The sequence below is a fragment of the Chlorocebus sabaeus genome, chromosome 21 (genome assembly GCF_047675955.1).
Source record: "Chlorocebus sabaeus isolate Y175 chromosome 21, mChlSab1.0.hap1, whole genome shotgun sequence".
Taxonomy (NCBI): domain Eukaryota; kingdom Metazoa; phylum Chordata; class Mammalia; order Primates; family Cercopithecidae; genus Chlorocebus; species Chlorocebus sabaeus.
In genome coordinates, this window is record NC_132924.1 from 39,905,396 (window position 1) to 39,918,274 (window position 12,879).

Below are 12,879 nucleotides of genomic sequence, written 5' to 3' on the forward strand. Positions count from 1 at the left end.
TCTGGACTTGTTCTGTCAGTTTGGAAGATTCCATTCACTTCAGGAAGGAAAAATTCCCCTCCACCCCAGTTTTTCTTTCTTTTTCTTTTAGAGACAGGGTCTCGCTGACGCCCTGACTGCAGTGTAGTGGTACGATCATGGCTGACTGCATGCAGCCTCTAACTCGTGGGCTCAACCGATCCTCCCATTTTAGCTTCATGAGTAGCTGGGACTACAGGCACAGGCCACCACAACCCGGCTACTTTTTGTATCTTTTTTGGCAGAAACGGGGTCTCACCATGTTGCCTAGGCTGGTCTCAGACCCCTGGGCTCAAGTGATCTTCCTGCCTCGGCCTCCCAGAGTGCTGGGATTACAGGTATGAACCACCATTCCTGGCTTAAATTGTCTTTCTTAATTTGCCTTTTTTCGTTTTACTCTTTTTAAATTGTGCTAAGATACATATAGAATCTACCATTTTAGCCATTTTTAAATGTATGGTTCAGTAGTGTTAAGCATATTTAAATTCCAGAACTCTCTTCATCTTGGAAACCTGAAACTCTGTATCCATTAAACAGTAACTCCACGTTTCTCCCTCCCCTCAGCATCTGGCAAGCACCATTCTGCTTTCTGTCTCCAGGAATTCAACCACTCTAGGTACCTGTTATAAGTAGAATCATACAGTTCTTGGTTTTATGGAGACTGGCTTATTATTTAGCATAATGTCTTCAAGGTTCATCCATGTGGTGGCGTGTGTCATAATTTCCTTCCTTTTTAATGATGAATAATATTCAATTATATGTATGTATCACATTTTGTTTATCCATTTATCCATCGATGGATACTTGGATTGCTTCCACTTTTTGGCTCTTGTGAACAATGCTGCCATGAACAAGGGAAAGGATATAGCGTTTTTCTTAATCTTCTTAACACTTTGATGCCCCCTACTGTTACTACTAAGCACTAGTAGATATATTAATACTGTTGGTAATATTTGGAATTCTGGCATTTACAGTTTCCTTGGTGTTCCACAAAGCCCTATGAGTTCCACTAAGCCCTATGAGTTCCACTGGGCGTGTTCCCTGAATAAGTTTGAGATCCAGTCTGTAGATGGGAAGTTTCTTACCAGCACTCAGATTCCCAGATTCTCTGGGAATGTTGGAGGTCAGGCACACTAGACCCCTGTTCCTGCAGGGCAGTGATCAGCTGGAGTGGAGGAGTGGCCTCCTTTCCTGGAGATATGTGTTCAGCCCACCAGTCAGCACCATCCCATATTTTCCTACAACTGACCTACCACCCTGTTGCCCACCTGCTTGGCCCCAAAGCCTGTTGAGTTTGCATGATCTATTTCAGAGAAAAGCTCTCAGGTAATCTGTATGGCTTATAAGGGAAACCTGCAGTCCTTTCTGAAAGGGGAGCTGTGAATATGACTGCTTTGTAGATAGATGTCCTAGGATTCTGGGTGAAAATTCTTAATTCCCCTCATGTAGGAATGTCACAGATTGTACCTTTTTGACTTAGTGTTTTCCTAGTAAAATACACCTTTCTTAAGAAAATGACCACAAAGTCAGATGCATGTAAATGCTTTCAGCCAGGGTTTATTGTTCATTTGCTTTAGGCTGGGCCCTGTGTTAGGTGCCCTGGGATTCCTTTCTAGTACCTGTGTTCTTAGGGAGTTGAATCCTGGTCCTCCACATGACTTTTGATGATACTCATACTGTTAATTCCAATAAAGACAGAGTAGACAAACAGAAACTGTGCATGAAAGTTAGGAATAGCATAAAGTTGTCGATTTTTAAAAAGTATTGTAAATAATGAAATGGTCTTTTCACTTTCAGATGAGAATTTTCCCTTTTTTTGGTTCACTAGATTGTAGTTATCCTAATTTTGTAGAAGTTCAACTAATGTAAATATCCAATGATTGAGAAATTTTGTATTTTTGTTGTTTTCAGTTACTTGCTGTAGTTTTCTTTTTGGTGAGTCTTACGATTGGCATTATTGTGATAGAATGGAACACAGACTTTGAAAAAAAAAAAAAAAGTCTGTTGCATTTTGTCTAGACTGTGCAGCTACCCAGTGGATCACTGCTGAATGGAACAGGAAAGTGACAGATCCTTGGGCCTAATGTATTGCTATGTTGTGGAACTGGTCATTCATTAGAAGAGGTCCCTGTGTATCCTTTCTATCAGGTCCTTCTCAAATAAATCTTGCTGCCTTTGTTGCATCTGTTAAACGAATCAGTTTGTTGCATTGAGGACACTTGAATATTTTACAGAGTTTTTTTTTTTTTTTTTTTTTTTTTTTCCCCAAATCCTGAAGCTTGTGACCATCTGAAACTCTTAATACGTTTTGAAGGATCGAGCCCTGCATATCCCAGGCATGCACCCTGTTTTTTTGAAAGTGTGCTCTTTCCTTTTGTTCCTAATCAGTAATTACAGCCCCCTAATGGTACCTCTGGAGCAGATGCAGAAGTCAAAGATGCAGGAGGAGGAATTAGCTAGGTGGACACAGGTTCGCAGCAGGGGTGGGGCTGAACACAGTACCACGGGGACTAATGCAGTTGCCGCTGGAAGCAGTTTATTCCTATCACCAACACTCTCCATTCCTTATATGTATTTCCATTAAATCCGTAAATGGGGTGCTCCTCCTCCTTTAAACCATTTATGTTAAAAGAAGCTTCTGGGCCAGCAGGGCTTTTTCATTTTTGTTGAATGCTGAGAATTTCAAAAGAAAAAGACTGAAGTTGACACACTGTCCCTCTCAGTGCCTCAGTGGCTATTATGTAACTACAATATGGGCACACTTTCATAAGTATTGTCTGTGTTTCTCTAGTCTGGGTGTTTTCCTTGTGTATTAGTTCTGAGTTCTGAGTGCTAAACAACAACAAAAGGTGTCTTTGAAAAGATAAGGTGGCAAACATTGTTTAACATACCGCCTAGAGAAGAGTTTTAATATTTTCCCCAAGAATGATGTCAGAGTTAGGCTTTGCTAGTGCTGCCCTACATGTGGCTGGTAAAAAAAATTGTTAGTGGAACTCTACTTCTGTAAGTGTTATTCTTGTGTGTCCCTTGCAGTGATTTTATTAGGTGGTGGGAAAGTGTTTGTATTAACCCTTCAGCATCACTGAACTTGGGGTATCCCATTTCTGTATTTATGTTATACTTCCTTTGATTGGACCATTATTTTCTAATTATTTTTAATCAAGAAGCATTAAAATAATGATGAAAGTAAATAGATTAAGGATTACCAATTTCTTAAATGGAACCTGACTAAATGTAAAATTAAGTCAACACACCCACACAGAGAATTCCAAGAAGCTAAGTAGCTTTTGAATACACAGCTCTGTGTATGCTAGCACAGTGGTCAAAGTGTGAGATGGAGGACCCTGAGACCCTTTCACGGGTCCATGAGGGCAAATGTAATGTCATAATAATACTAAGATGTTATTTGCCCTTTTTGCTGTGTTGATATTTGCACTGATTGTGCAAAAGCCAAAGTGAGAAAACTGCTGACCTTTAGCACGAATCCAGGTGGTAGCAGTAAACTATATTAGTAGTCATTGCATTATTCACTTCCATGCACTCAATTTACAAAGAAAATGTCAATTTCATATAAGAATGTTCTGATGAAACAGTAAAAATTATTAAATCTCAACTGTTAAGGACATCTTTTTAATATACTGCATGATGAAATGGGAAGTACACGTAAAACATTTCTGCATAACCATACTTTGTGCAGTGATCATCTGGTTAACTGAAGGAAAAGATCCTGTGTATAGTGAGACTATGTTCCAGGGCTAGAAAGAACCGCAAAGAAATCTTGAACTGCACTGTTTGTTGTTGGTATATATTGGTGGCGTCAGTTTGGCACTATTTTGTATTTATTGTAGATAGAGCACCACATGGATAAGTATATTAAAAATTTTGGGGATTGAGGGTTTTCCTTATGGTGGAGCGGCGATGCTAATGTGAAATGAGGGAGCAGAGGAAGAAGCCTCCGTGTTGGATTTGAATTCAAGGTGTCAGCATGAACTTATGATTTACCTATTTAAAATATCCTTGCTCTGTCCAAAGAGCCTACAAGCAATGATATTTCATTAACCGAGGTACACCGTGTTCTCCGATCTTGGTTTTTAAATGCCATTTCCCAGTGAAAGGTTTCAGGGCTCCTTGGAGAAATGGCTGATTTGAGGTCTGGGACAGGAAACATACAAGGTTAGTTTGCCATGCTCGTTGAGTCAGAAAGCAAGGAGGTGTTGAAAGACCCCTAGTGCCATGTCAGAAGGACAGAGGATGACTTAAAGGAGCTCCCAATGGCCAAATTTGGGATAGTCAGAAAGAATTATGAGAGTATGGATTATAACACATTGAATAATACTTTTAAAAAATCCATGGATGTGCATGGTAGAAGAAAAGGGGGAGAGTGAGAGAAACACTATGTTATATAAGAATGCCAGCTACTTTATGAAGGAGAGAGAAAATCTGAAAATTTCTCTTTTGCAGTTCCTAATGTAATAATTGATTCAGGGCTGCACTGGCTCATGCCTGTAATCCCAGCACTTTGGGAGGCTGAGGTGAGAGGATCACTTGAGGCAAGGAATTTGAGACCAGCCTGGGTAACATAGATCCTGTCTTTATTAAAATAAAAAATAATTTTAAAGAAAGCACTGTCAATGATTGCTGAAACTATTGAGCGAGATGTTATCAGGGAGGATATTCACAGAATCTCAAGTATCACTCTGCATATTCCTTATTAGTGACAAAGAAGAAAAGATGTTTTTTGTTGTTGTTGTTTTGTTTTATTTTTTTTAAAGCAAAGAACAAATCAGGCTGATTCCACTATAACTTATTGACGAAACAGCAACACCACTAAAAAAAGAGACAGCCAGACCTTACGTGCTTTCCAAAGGAAGAGCACAGCACTTCCTACAAAGTAGTCTTGGCAAAAGCAAGCAAACTAGAAGTGAGCCTCCAGATTCAACTCCCAAATTGTAAATCCAGATGAGTCTGTTACATGCCACCTTGGGGCTGCAAAAAAATAAAACTTCAGACTTGGACAAACTCCACAGTCAAATGACCCAGTTTCTTCAAAAATAAACTGCAAGAGAAAAAAAGATAAAGGAGTGAAGAGAAGGGATGTAAGAGCCATGTTGATCAGTGTGTGAACCTTATTTGGATCACGATGCAGATAAACTAAGTTTTTAAAAAATGAGGCAGAAGAACTGTGAATACAGACTGCACATTTGATGATACAGAGTGACATGATACTATGTCTACAGTTACTTCACAATAATTTGGAAGAACGGGAGTTGGGTCGGGATACGGGGGAAGCACAGTTAGCCTTGGGCAGATAGCTACTGGGAGGATCAATGTGTGCTCATTAAAATATCTTCCTGTCTACTTTTGAAATACCTTTGCAAGTTTTTATAATGAAAAATTAAAAATTAATTAATAGTGGGATAACTTGGTATTTTGTGCCCCCTTATGCAACGCATTGATGAGTACATGTCACCTATGTAGAATGGTGCCAAAAATACATAACCTGAATCTAATCATGAGGAAACACTCAGATAAGCTCAGAATACATGACATTCTACAAGGCAGTTGTCGTGGTCTATCTAAAAAAAAAAGTCAGTGTTGTGAAAAGCAACAAAAAACAGTGTCACAAAAATCAAATAGAATGCAAAACCTTGCTTGAGTGGATCTTATTGTCTCCAAAAAGTTATAAAAGACACTTTGGGAACAGTTGCAGGTATTAAAATATAGAATTACAGTAAATTGTACTATTAATGTTAATTATTTTCGGTACGATTATGGTTTTGTGGTTCTATGGGAGAATGTCCTTATCCGTGGGAGATATATGCTGAATTATGAGAGGGCCAATCAATACAATATCTGCAAATTACTTTAATGTGGGTATATATGGATTAGGTTGGCTCATATTAAATTGCTGTTTTCCTAAGTTAAAAACAGCCAAATATCAGCAAATGCCCATGGTTCAACCTAATATTTGTTGAAACAGAGAAAGAAAGCAAATGCAGTGACAAATAATGGGTCTAGATAAAGACTCGACAGGTGTTTGTACTATCTGTTCACCTTTGTGTGTGTGTGAACTTTTTTTAAAACAAAGAATTGGGAGAAAATAGTCAACTTACAAAAATGAACTCCAGCAGATACATATGTGTGGATTAAGTGTGCTGACACTGTTCCCTCTGGGATCAGTTATCCCCTAATAGCATTTGAATTCTGTTAGAATTAATCCCCAACTACTTACGTTGACTTACAATATAGAAAAGAAGGAAAACTACTTATTTCATTGTATGAACTTTCTACTTTCTGAATCAGCCTATGACAAAGAAGAGAAAAATAAATAGTGTAGCTGAACACTAAAAAAAGAGCTTAATAATATTTTATGGCATCTTTTTTATGTAGATGACATTTAAAGATGCATCCACTGTAGGAGAAAAAAGAGAACGTTGGTTCTCAAACAATTTTTCTTTTTGTCAAGAGATCAAAAATGTCTTCTCTATGGCCTGGTTTTAACATTCTCTGTAAAATAGGATATATCTAGAATTTTAAGTTTTATCTCCCCCACCCACCCCACACCTTATTTTGCCATGAGTTCTTAGCTGAAGCGTGTTTTGCTCAGGGTTACTGGGGACTTCTGGGCAACTGTGGCAGTTGGATGAAGTAATGAGATCTCTTACTCCCCTCCAGAAAATGTCCCTAAGTGATTAGCAAGAGCCCCTGGTTTAATCCTGCCTCTTTTGAATCCAAAACAGATCCCTAAAGAAGTGGCTGACATCTTTAACGCCCCCAGTGATGATGAAGAGTTTGTCGGCTTCCGAGATGATGTTCCCATGGAAACCGTCTCGTCAGAGGAGAGCTGCGATAGTTTTGACTCACTGGAGTCAGGGAAACAGGTACGGATGATTCCTTCCAAGTAGGTGTGCGCATCTGGAGGCCTGAATCTTGGTTTGGATGTTCTTTTATTTGAACATGGTGTGAGATTGGTGATATCCGTTCATTGTCTAGCATTTTATTTTAGAAACATTATGTCTTCCTGTTTTAAAAAACTGGTGAGAGAACCTAGTTCACTTTGTTGTGCTAATCCTTCCCTGTACCATAATTCTTTTTTTTTTTAAAATGGACTTCACGTGATCCAAGTGCATGTTCTTGGCTGCCTTGGGGCTGTAACCTGCGGCGAGGCTGTGTTCAGTCTTCCCATAGAGGCGAGGCTGCGGCGAGGCATGAGGGATCGTGTGGTTACGGGGAGACAATTGCACCTCTGTGGTCCTGTGGTGCAATTCTGTTGGCATGTCACTCTTGGGATTGCTGGGGAGAGCCTTATTCTTGCGTTAATTACTTTGATCTCTAGCACACGCAAGTTAGTTCTCTGAGAGGTGTAGATTCCTGGAGGGTCATATTGTGTCCTGTAGTAGAATGGCCAATCAAAATCTCTACCCTTCAGTGGCATTTTCTTCTGAGTTCATTGCAGCACTCAGAATTCCTCATTCTCCCTTGACCACGGGCCTCTCCAAAACGGCAGCAAATTAAATCCACCTTGCCTCCACTGGGCAAGTACAGGAAGGGGAGCAGTTAATTATGTAAGTGAAGTGCCTGCTTAGTTATGCGGGCCGCTGTAAGTTCTGGCCTGGGTGGGAGCTGTGCTTTCTGAGATCGCTGGGGGCTCCCTGGTCTGTGCTGTCCTCATCTCATTTGGCATCTCCACAGCAGTTGACCCCACCAGCCACCTCCTTCTAGCCCCCTGAGTTTCTTCCTCTCTCTTACACCTTTTTCTCTATTATTATTTTCTTTCTTTCCAAGATGGAGTATCACTTTGTCGCTCAGGCTTGAGTGCAGTGGTGTGATCTCAGCTCACTGCAACTTCCACCTCCCGGGTTCAAGCAATTCTCCCAGCCTCAGCCTCCCAAGTAGCTGGGATTACAGGCTCCCGCCACCATGCCTGGCTTCTTTTTGTATTTTTTTTTTTTTTTTTTTTTTAGTAGAGAAGGGGTTTTGCCATGTTGACCAGGCTGGTCTCGAGCTCCCGACCTCAGGTGATCCACCCGCCTCGGCCTCCCAAAGTGCTGGAATTACAGGCGAGAGCCACCGCACCCGGCCTGCTCTTTGTTACTATCGCTTGTTGTCCCTGTCCCTGTCCCTAAATGCGGATGTTCTCTAAGGTTTTGTCTTCAATCTTCTCACTTAGTGAACTTGTCTGTTGTCCTGCTTTGAGCTGTTACCGTATTGTTTTGTGGAGCTTGTCTTCTCTCTGCAGCCCCAGGTGGTTTCTGACTACCAGTTGGACTGGTCCTGGTTGCTAAGGGAGATCCAAAGCTCACTTCTCCTTCCCTTGGTTGTCTTTCTGGCTTCCCCCTTTCCCCATCTGGTTCTCCATCTTTTGTTGTTCTTGGACTTCCTTCGCCTCTTCCATCTCCTTGACTCCCGTCCAGGAGTTGATGAAACTTCTGCTGTGTTCCTGGTGTCCATCTTTCCCTTCCCTCTGCAGCTGCCGTAGCCCTCGTAGCTCTTACCTGAATGCTCATCCCTTCCTACTAGGATCTGTTATAGGATTGAGCTGTGGTCAGCTCCTCCCTTACTCAGCCCTCCATCTGAGCACAGTCAGGCAGTGGGGAGAGCAGAGCCTGTTGGATCCACCTTGAGGAGCATTTGAGCAGGGCAGAACATGTCTAAAGGGCCGAGGACGGAGCCTGGCAGGCACCGGGCATTAAGAAACAGAACAGCTGCTTCTGCTGCTATGATGACTACTTTTGTAGTCAGGCGTGTTCTCCCCGGGGAGGACAGTGTGCCAACTGCTTTTCATACAAATATTGCATTTAATCCACAGAACTCCCTGGGAAGCTGCAGGTGCTGTTACTATCCCCATTTTGCAAGTGATGAAACTGAAGTTCAGTAAGGTGTAATGACTTGCCCAAGGCCCCACATCTGGGAAGTCCCAAGCTGGGATGTTCCAAATCCAGGGCCACCACTTCTCAGCCTCTTACCCCCTGGGTCTCTTTTCTACCTGCTATGCTGCAGGACGCAGGAACTGAATTGACATGCTCATTATCACTGTTCTGCCCTTTCTGCCCACTGGTCCATGCTGTCCTTCCTGCCTATCTGTGCTGTCACCATTTTTCTAGCCTCTACTGTGGCTCTCATCCAGTTATGCTATTTCTTCCATGAAGTCTTACTGGATTTTCTTTCCCTCCATGTGCCATATTGCTTGTGTATCCCTTAGAGCACTGACCCTCACCAGGGTTATTTGTGGACCTATCTGCTTCCCTGTTAGATTGTAAACTCCTTGAAGAAGGGGGGACCTCGTACTTGAATGGTGCTTTGTAGCTTCCCTGGCTCTGACTTTTCGTCCCCATGTATTGTTCCTTTCCTCTCATTTCAGGCATCCAACACCCCACGTGACTGTATACAGTGAGCACGGGGGTTGTTGTTTGCTGGGTGCAGTTGAAATGGGGTGTTTGGCTGTCTGGTTCAACAGGCCATTGCTCTCTAGTGTGTTTCTTCATGTCACATGGATTTCAAAATAAGTTTATCTACCTATGTTAGCTTCTCCTCTGATGTGTTACTTGCTTATTGTCCTGATCATGGTAGATGACCAAGGCCCATAGCATAGTGCCCAGTATTGATTTTGAAGGAGAATGAACCAGTGCCAGAGAGCAATTAGCAGCGCAGGGGTTTCTAACTCAGAATGCAGTGGAGCAGTGTGGAGTGGAGGTTGGCATCATACAGACCCACATGAAAAACAGTATTTACACACTTTGGAGTAAGGAAACTAAAGCATAGGCCTCAGTTTAGGACAACGGTAAGTTGTTTTTCTCTATCAGGACTGACCATCAAAGATGGTGATCTCTCCCAGGATGCCCATTGCCCTGTGAGGCCAGCACACAAGATCAAAATAGCCAGAAAAACTGGAAGATGGGAACTCACTGCTTCAAGGCTTGCCCTGTTCTCTTCAGGCCCTAGGCAAGGGCTTTAGGTAGTTGGAAATGTACACACAGAAATACCGCCCTAAATTAGCCTGCAGGGGCTGGCCCAAGGCTCTGTGAGCCAGATGTTTCTTGCACTGAGAGGCCTCAGGTGCATGGTGGGTTTTCTTAGCAGCAGCTGTGTACCATTCTTCCTTAATAATCAAGCCCTGGCTGCTTCTCTATCCTGACCCCACACACTCATGATCCATTTTAACCAATAGAGAGAAGCTGTGCGAACTTGCACACAGTATGTGTATGCTAACTCTGGTCTCCCTTAAACACGATTTGAATTTCACTTTAAGAAACTTCCCTTTTGTGTGTGCAATTTTTTTTTTCAAGCAGCTGCACTACAGCTATCAACAAAGGAACAAAGTAATTTAGCTCTGAGCAAACTCACTCCAATTACCCATAATAATTCATAGGAGACATTTTTAAGCTTACAGAATGCTAGATGTAGGCATTTCTTTGTGTGCCCCTGTAAGTTTTTCCACTTGTCTATCTATTTTTCCCCAGAGATATATGAGCCCAAAAAAGTATATAATTAAAATCAGGGAAAGGCAGGGGTTAGATACAGATTCTCAGCCAAGTGTGGTGTTACAAGGGGTCATTGCTGTATCAGGGATGGAGGGAAGAGACGTCAGAGGAAACTGGGGACAGACTCGAACACTGATGAGGCGTGGCGGGCTTACAGGAGGCTGGTCTCATGGGTCTCCCTTTGGTCTGCAGTTTATTTCCTCTTTCTTTCAAGCATACTTTTAAGAGAGCTGAGTTTCCTTCTTTGCCCTATTTCAAAAGCAAGAAAAAGTATTAGAAAATGCCTTTTCTTAAAGAGTCACATTGCATCTTTCCTTCTGCTCACTTGCCACCTAACCATGGTGGTTCACCTCTCACCTCCTGCAGGAGAGAAACTCCTGGGGGTGACCTTGGGTGAGCTTTCCATCAGGCCGCCGTGGTGTCTGCTCATGGAGCAAGTCTAGGCTCTCTGGTGTTGGGCAGTGAGGGCTGGGAGAGGCCCCAGCCTTTTCCTACAGAGAAACTCACGGTTGGTGAATGGGAGGCATGCTCACCCACTTGGAGGAGACTCCGGCTTTGAAAGGCTGTTGGAAAGGGAAGCCAGCATGTGGGAGGGAGCCAGGTTTTCTCCTCATGTCTTCTTTCCATGTGTTTTGGTTCTGTGTGAAAGCAGACGTGTCTGGTTGCCAGCTTTGGCAGGAGAAGCTGAATTCCATGAGCACTTACCAGTCACATTAGAAGCTGATTGAGACTACACCCAATTTTTAAAAATTGTCTGATTTGTAGGTCTGAATTCTGTAAGCTTTAGAAAATGTGTATATATGTAATTTATCTATGTATGTGGGTTTTTTTGAAAGAGGGTCTCGCTCTGTCACCCAGGCTGGAGTGACAGTGGTGTAATCTCGGCTGCAACCCAGGCTGGAGTGCGGTGGTGTGCAGCTCACTGCTGCCTCGACCTCCCAGGGTTGGGTAATCCTCCCATCTTTGCCTCCCAAGTAACCGGGACTACAGGTACACGCCACCAGACCCCAGCTAATTTTTGTATTTTTTGCAGAGACGAGATCTCACTATGTTGCTCAGGCTTGAACTCCTGAGTTCAAGTGATCTGCCTGCCTTGGTCTCCCAAACTGCTGGGATTACAGGGTGAGCCACTGCACCCGGCCAGTGTTTGTTTTTTGTTTTTTTTTTTATTGTGGTAAAATACACATAACATGAAATATACCATTTCAGCTGTTTTTGATGTGTACAGTTCAGTGCATTAAGTACGTTCACATTGTTGTCCATCCATTTTCGTCATCTCCATCAGAAACTCTGCACCCGTTCAGTAGCTCCTCATTGTACCCTTCCCTGGTAACCTCTATTCTACTTTCTGTCTCTGATGTATGTGTGTCTTTAATTTAGCAGGATGTGCGCTTTCATTCCAAATACTTCACAGAAGAGCTAAGAAGAATTTTTATAGAGGACACTGACTCAGAGACTGAGGATTTTGCAGGATTTACGCAGAGTGATCTGAACGGAAAGACTAATCCAGAAGTAATGGTAATAATTACAACAGGAAGGGATGTGGGTGGTAATGTTTTTAATCCTGTTTCTGAATTAGAGTTTTACTTTCAAGAAGTCACTTCACAAGTGAAAAGATTTTACTTTTTCTTACATATTTCTTATAAGCAATTCACATAACCTAAAAAAATTGCTCCTGGAAGGCTAATCCCTGGTCCACCAGTCCATTATTCTCTTAGAGAAAATCCATTAATTTTCTCCTCATGACTGTGGGGTCTGGGGATGTGTCCCAGGCATCCTTTAATGTCCTTCTCAAATAATTTCTCTCTCTCGGTCAGGCGCGGTGGTTCATTCCTGTAATCCCAGCACTTTGGGAGGCCGAGCTGACCAATATGGTGAAACCCCGTCTCTACTCAAAATACAAAAATTAGCCAGGCATGGTGGTGGGCACCTGTAATTCAGGCTACTCAGGAGGCTGAGGCAGGAGGATTACTTGAACCTGGGAGGCGGAGGTTGCAGTGAGCTGAGATTGAGCCACTGCACTCCAGCCTGGGTGACAGAGTGAGACTCCATCTCAAAAAAAAAAAAAAAAAAAGAAAGAAAAACAGAAAACATTATCTCAAGAGTTTCTTAAACCTCTTTTATCTAAAAGTTTATCTTAGAGTGACAACTTCCTTGAGATACTTTCTTACTGTGTGTGAAGTGACAGTTTTTGGTTTGAAGTTAATTTGGCAAAAATGTGGCTGTGGTACAAGCTGGGTGTTCCCCATGCATTGTGGATTTGGATTTGTCATGCTTTTTAGTGTTAAAGGTGACCCAGGCCGGCCTGGATTCTGGAGGGAAGTCTACTCTCAGCACTTCCTATGAACAGACTTGTGAGTTGATTTGTTTTATCCTGCGC

The 12,879-nt window shown here is 42.4% G+C and overlaps 1 protein-coding gene across 4 annotated transcripts in view; it reads left to right on the top strand.

Annotated features, from left to right (window-relative positions):
- CDCA7L (cell division cycle associated 7 like) overlaps positions 1–12,879 on the top strand; it is a 45,668-nt gene that overhangs the window by 22,902 nt on the left and 9,887 nt on the right. For 2 of the 4 annotated variants that reach the window (XM_007981906.3, XM_007981908.3), the window contains exons 2-3: positions 6,759–6,899; positions 11,880–12,017. In XM_007981906.3, coding sequence (XP_007980097.2) covers positions 6,759–6,899; positions 11,880–12,017 — 279 coding nt within the window. The remainder of the gene's footprint in view (positions 1–6,758; positions 6,900–11,879; positions 12,018–12,879) is intronic. The other 2 variants (XM_007981907.3, XM_007981909.3) reach the window with 1 other exon arrangement.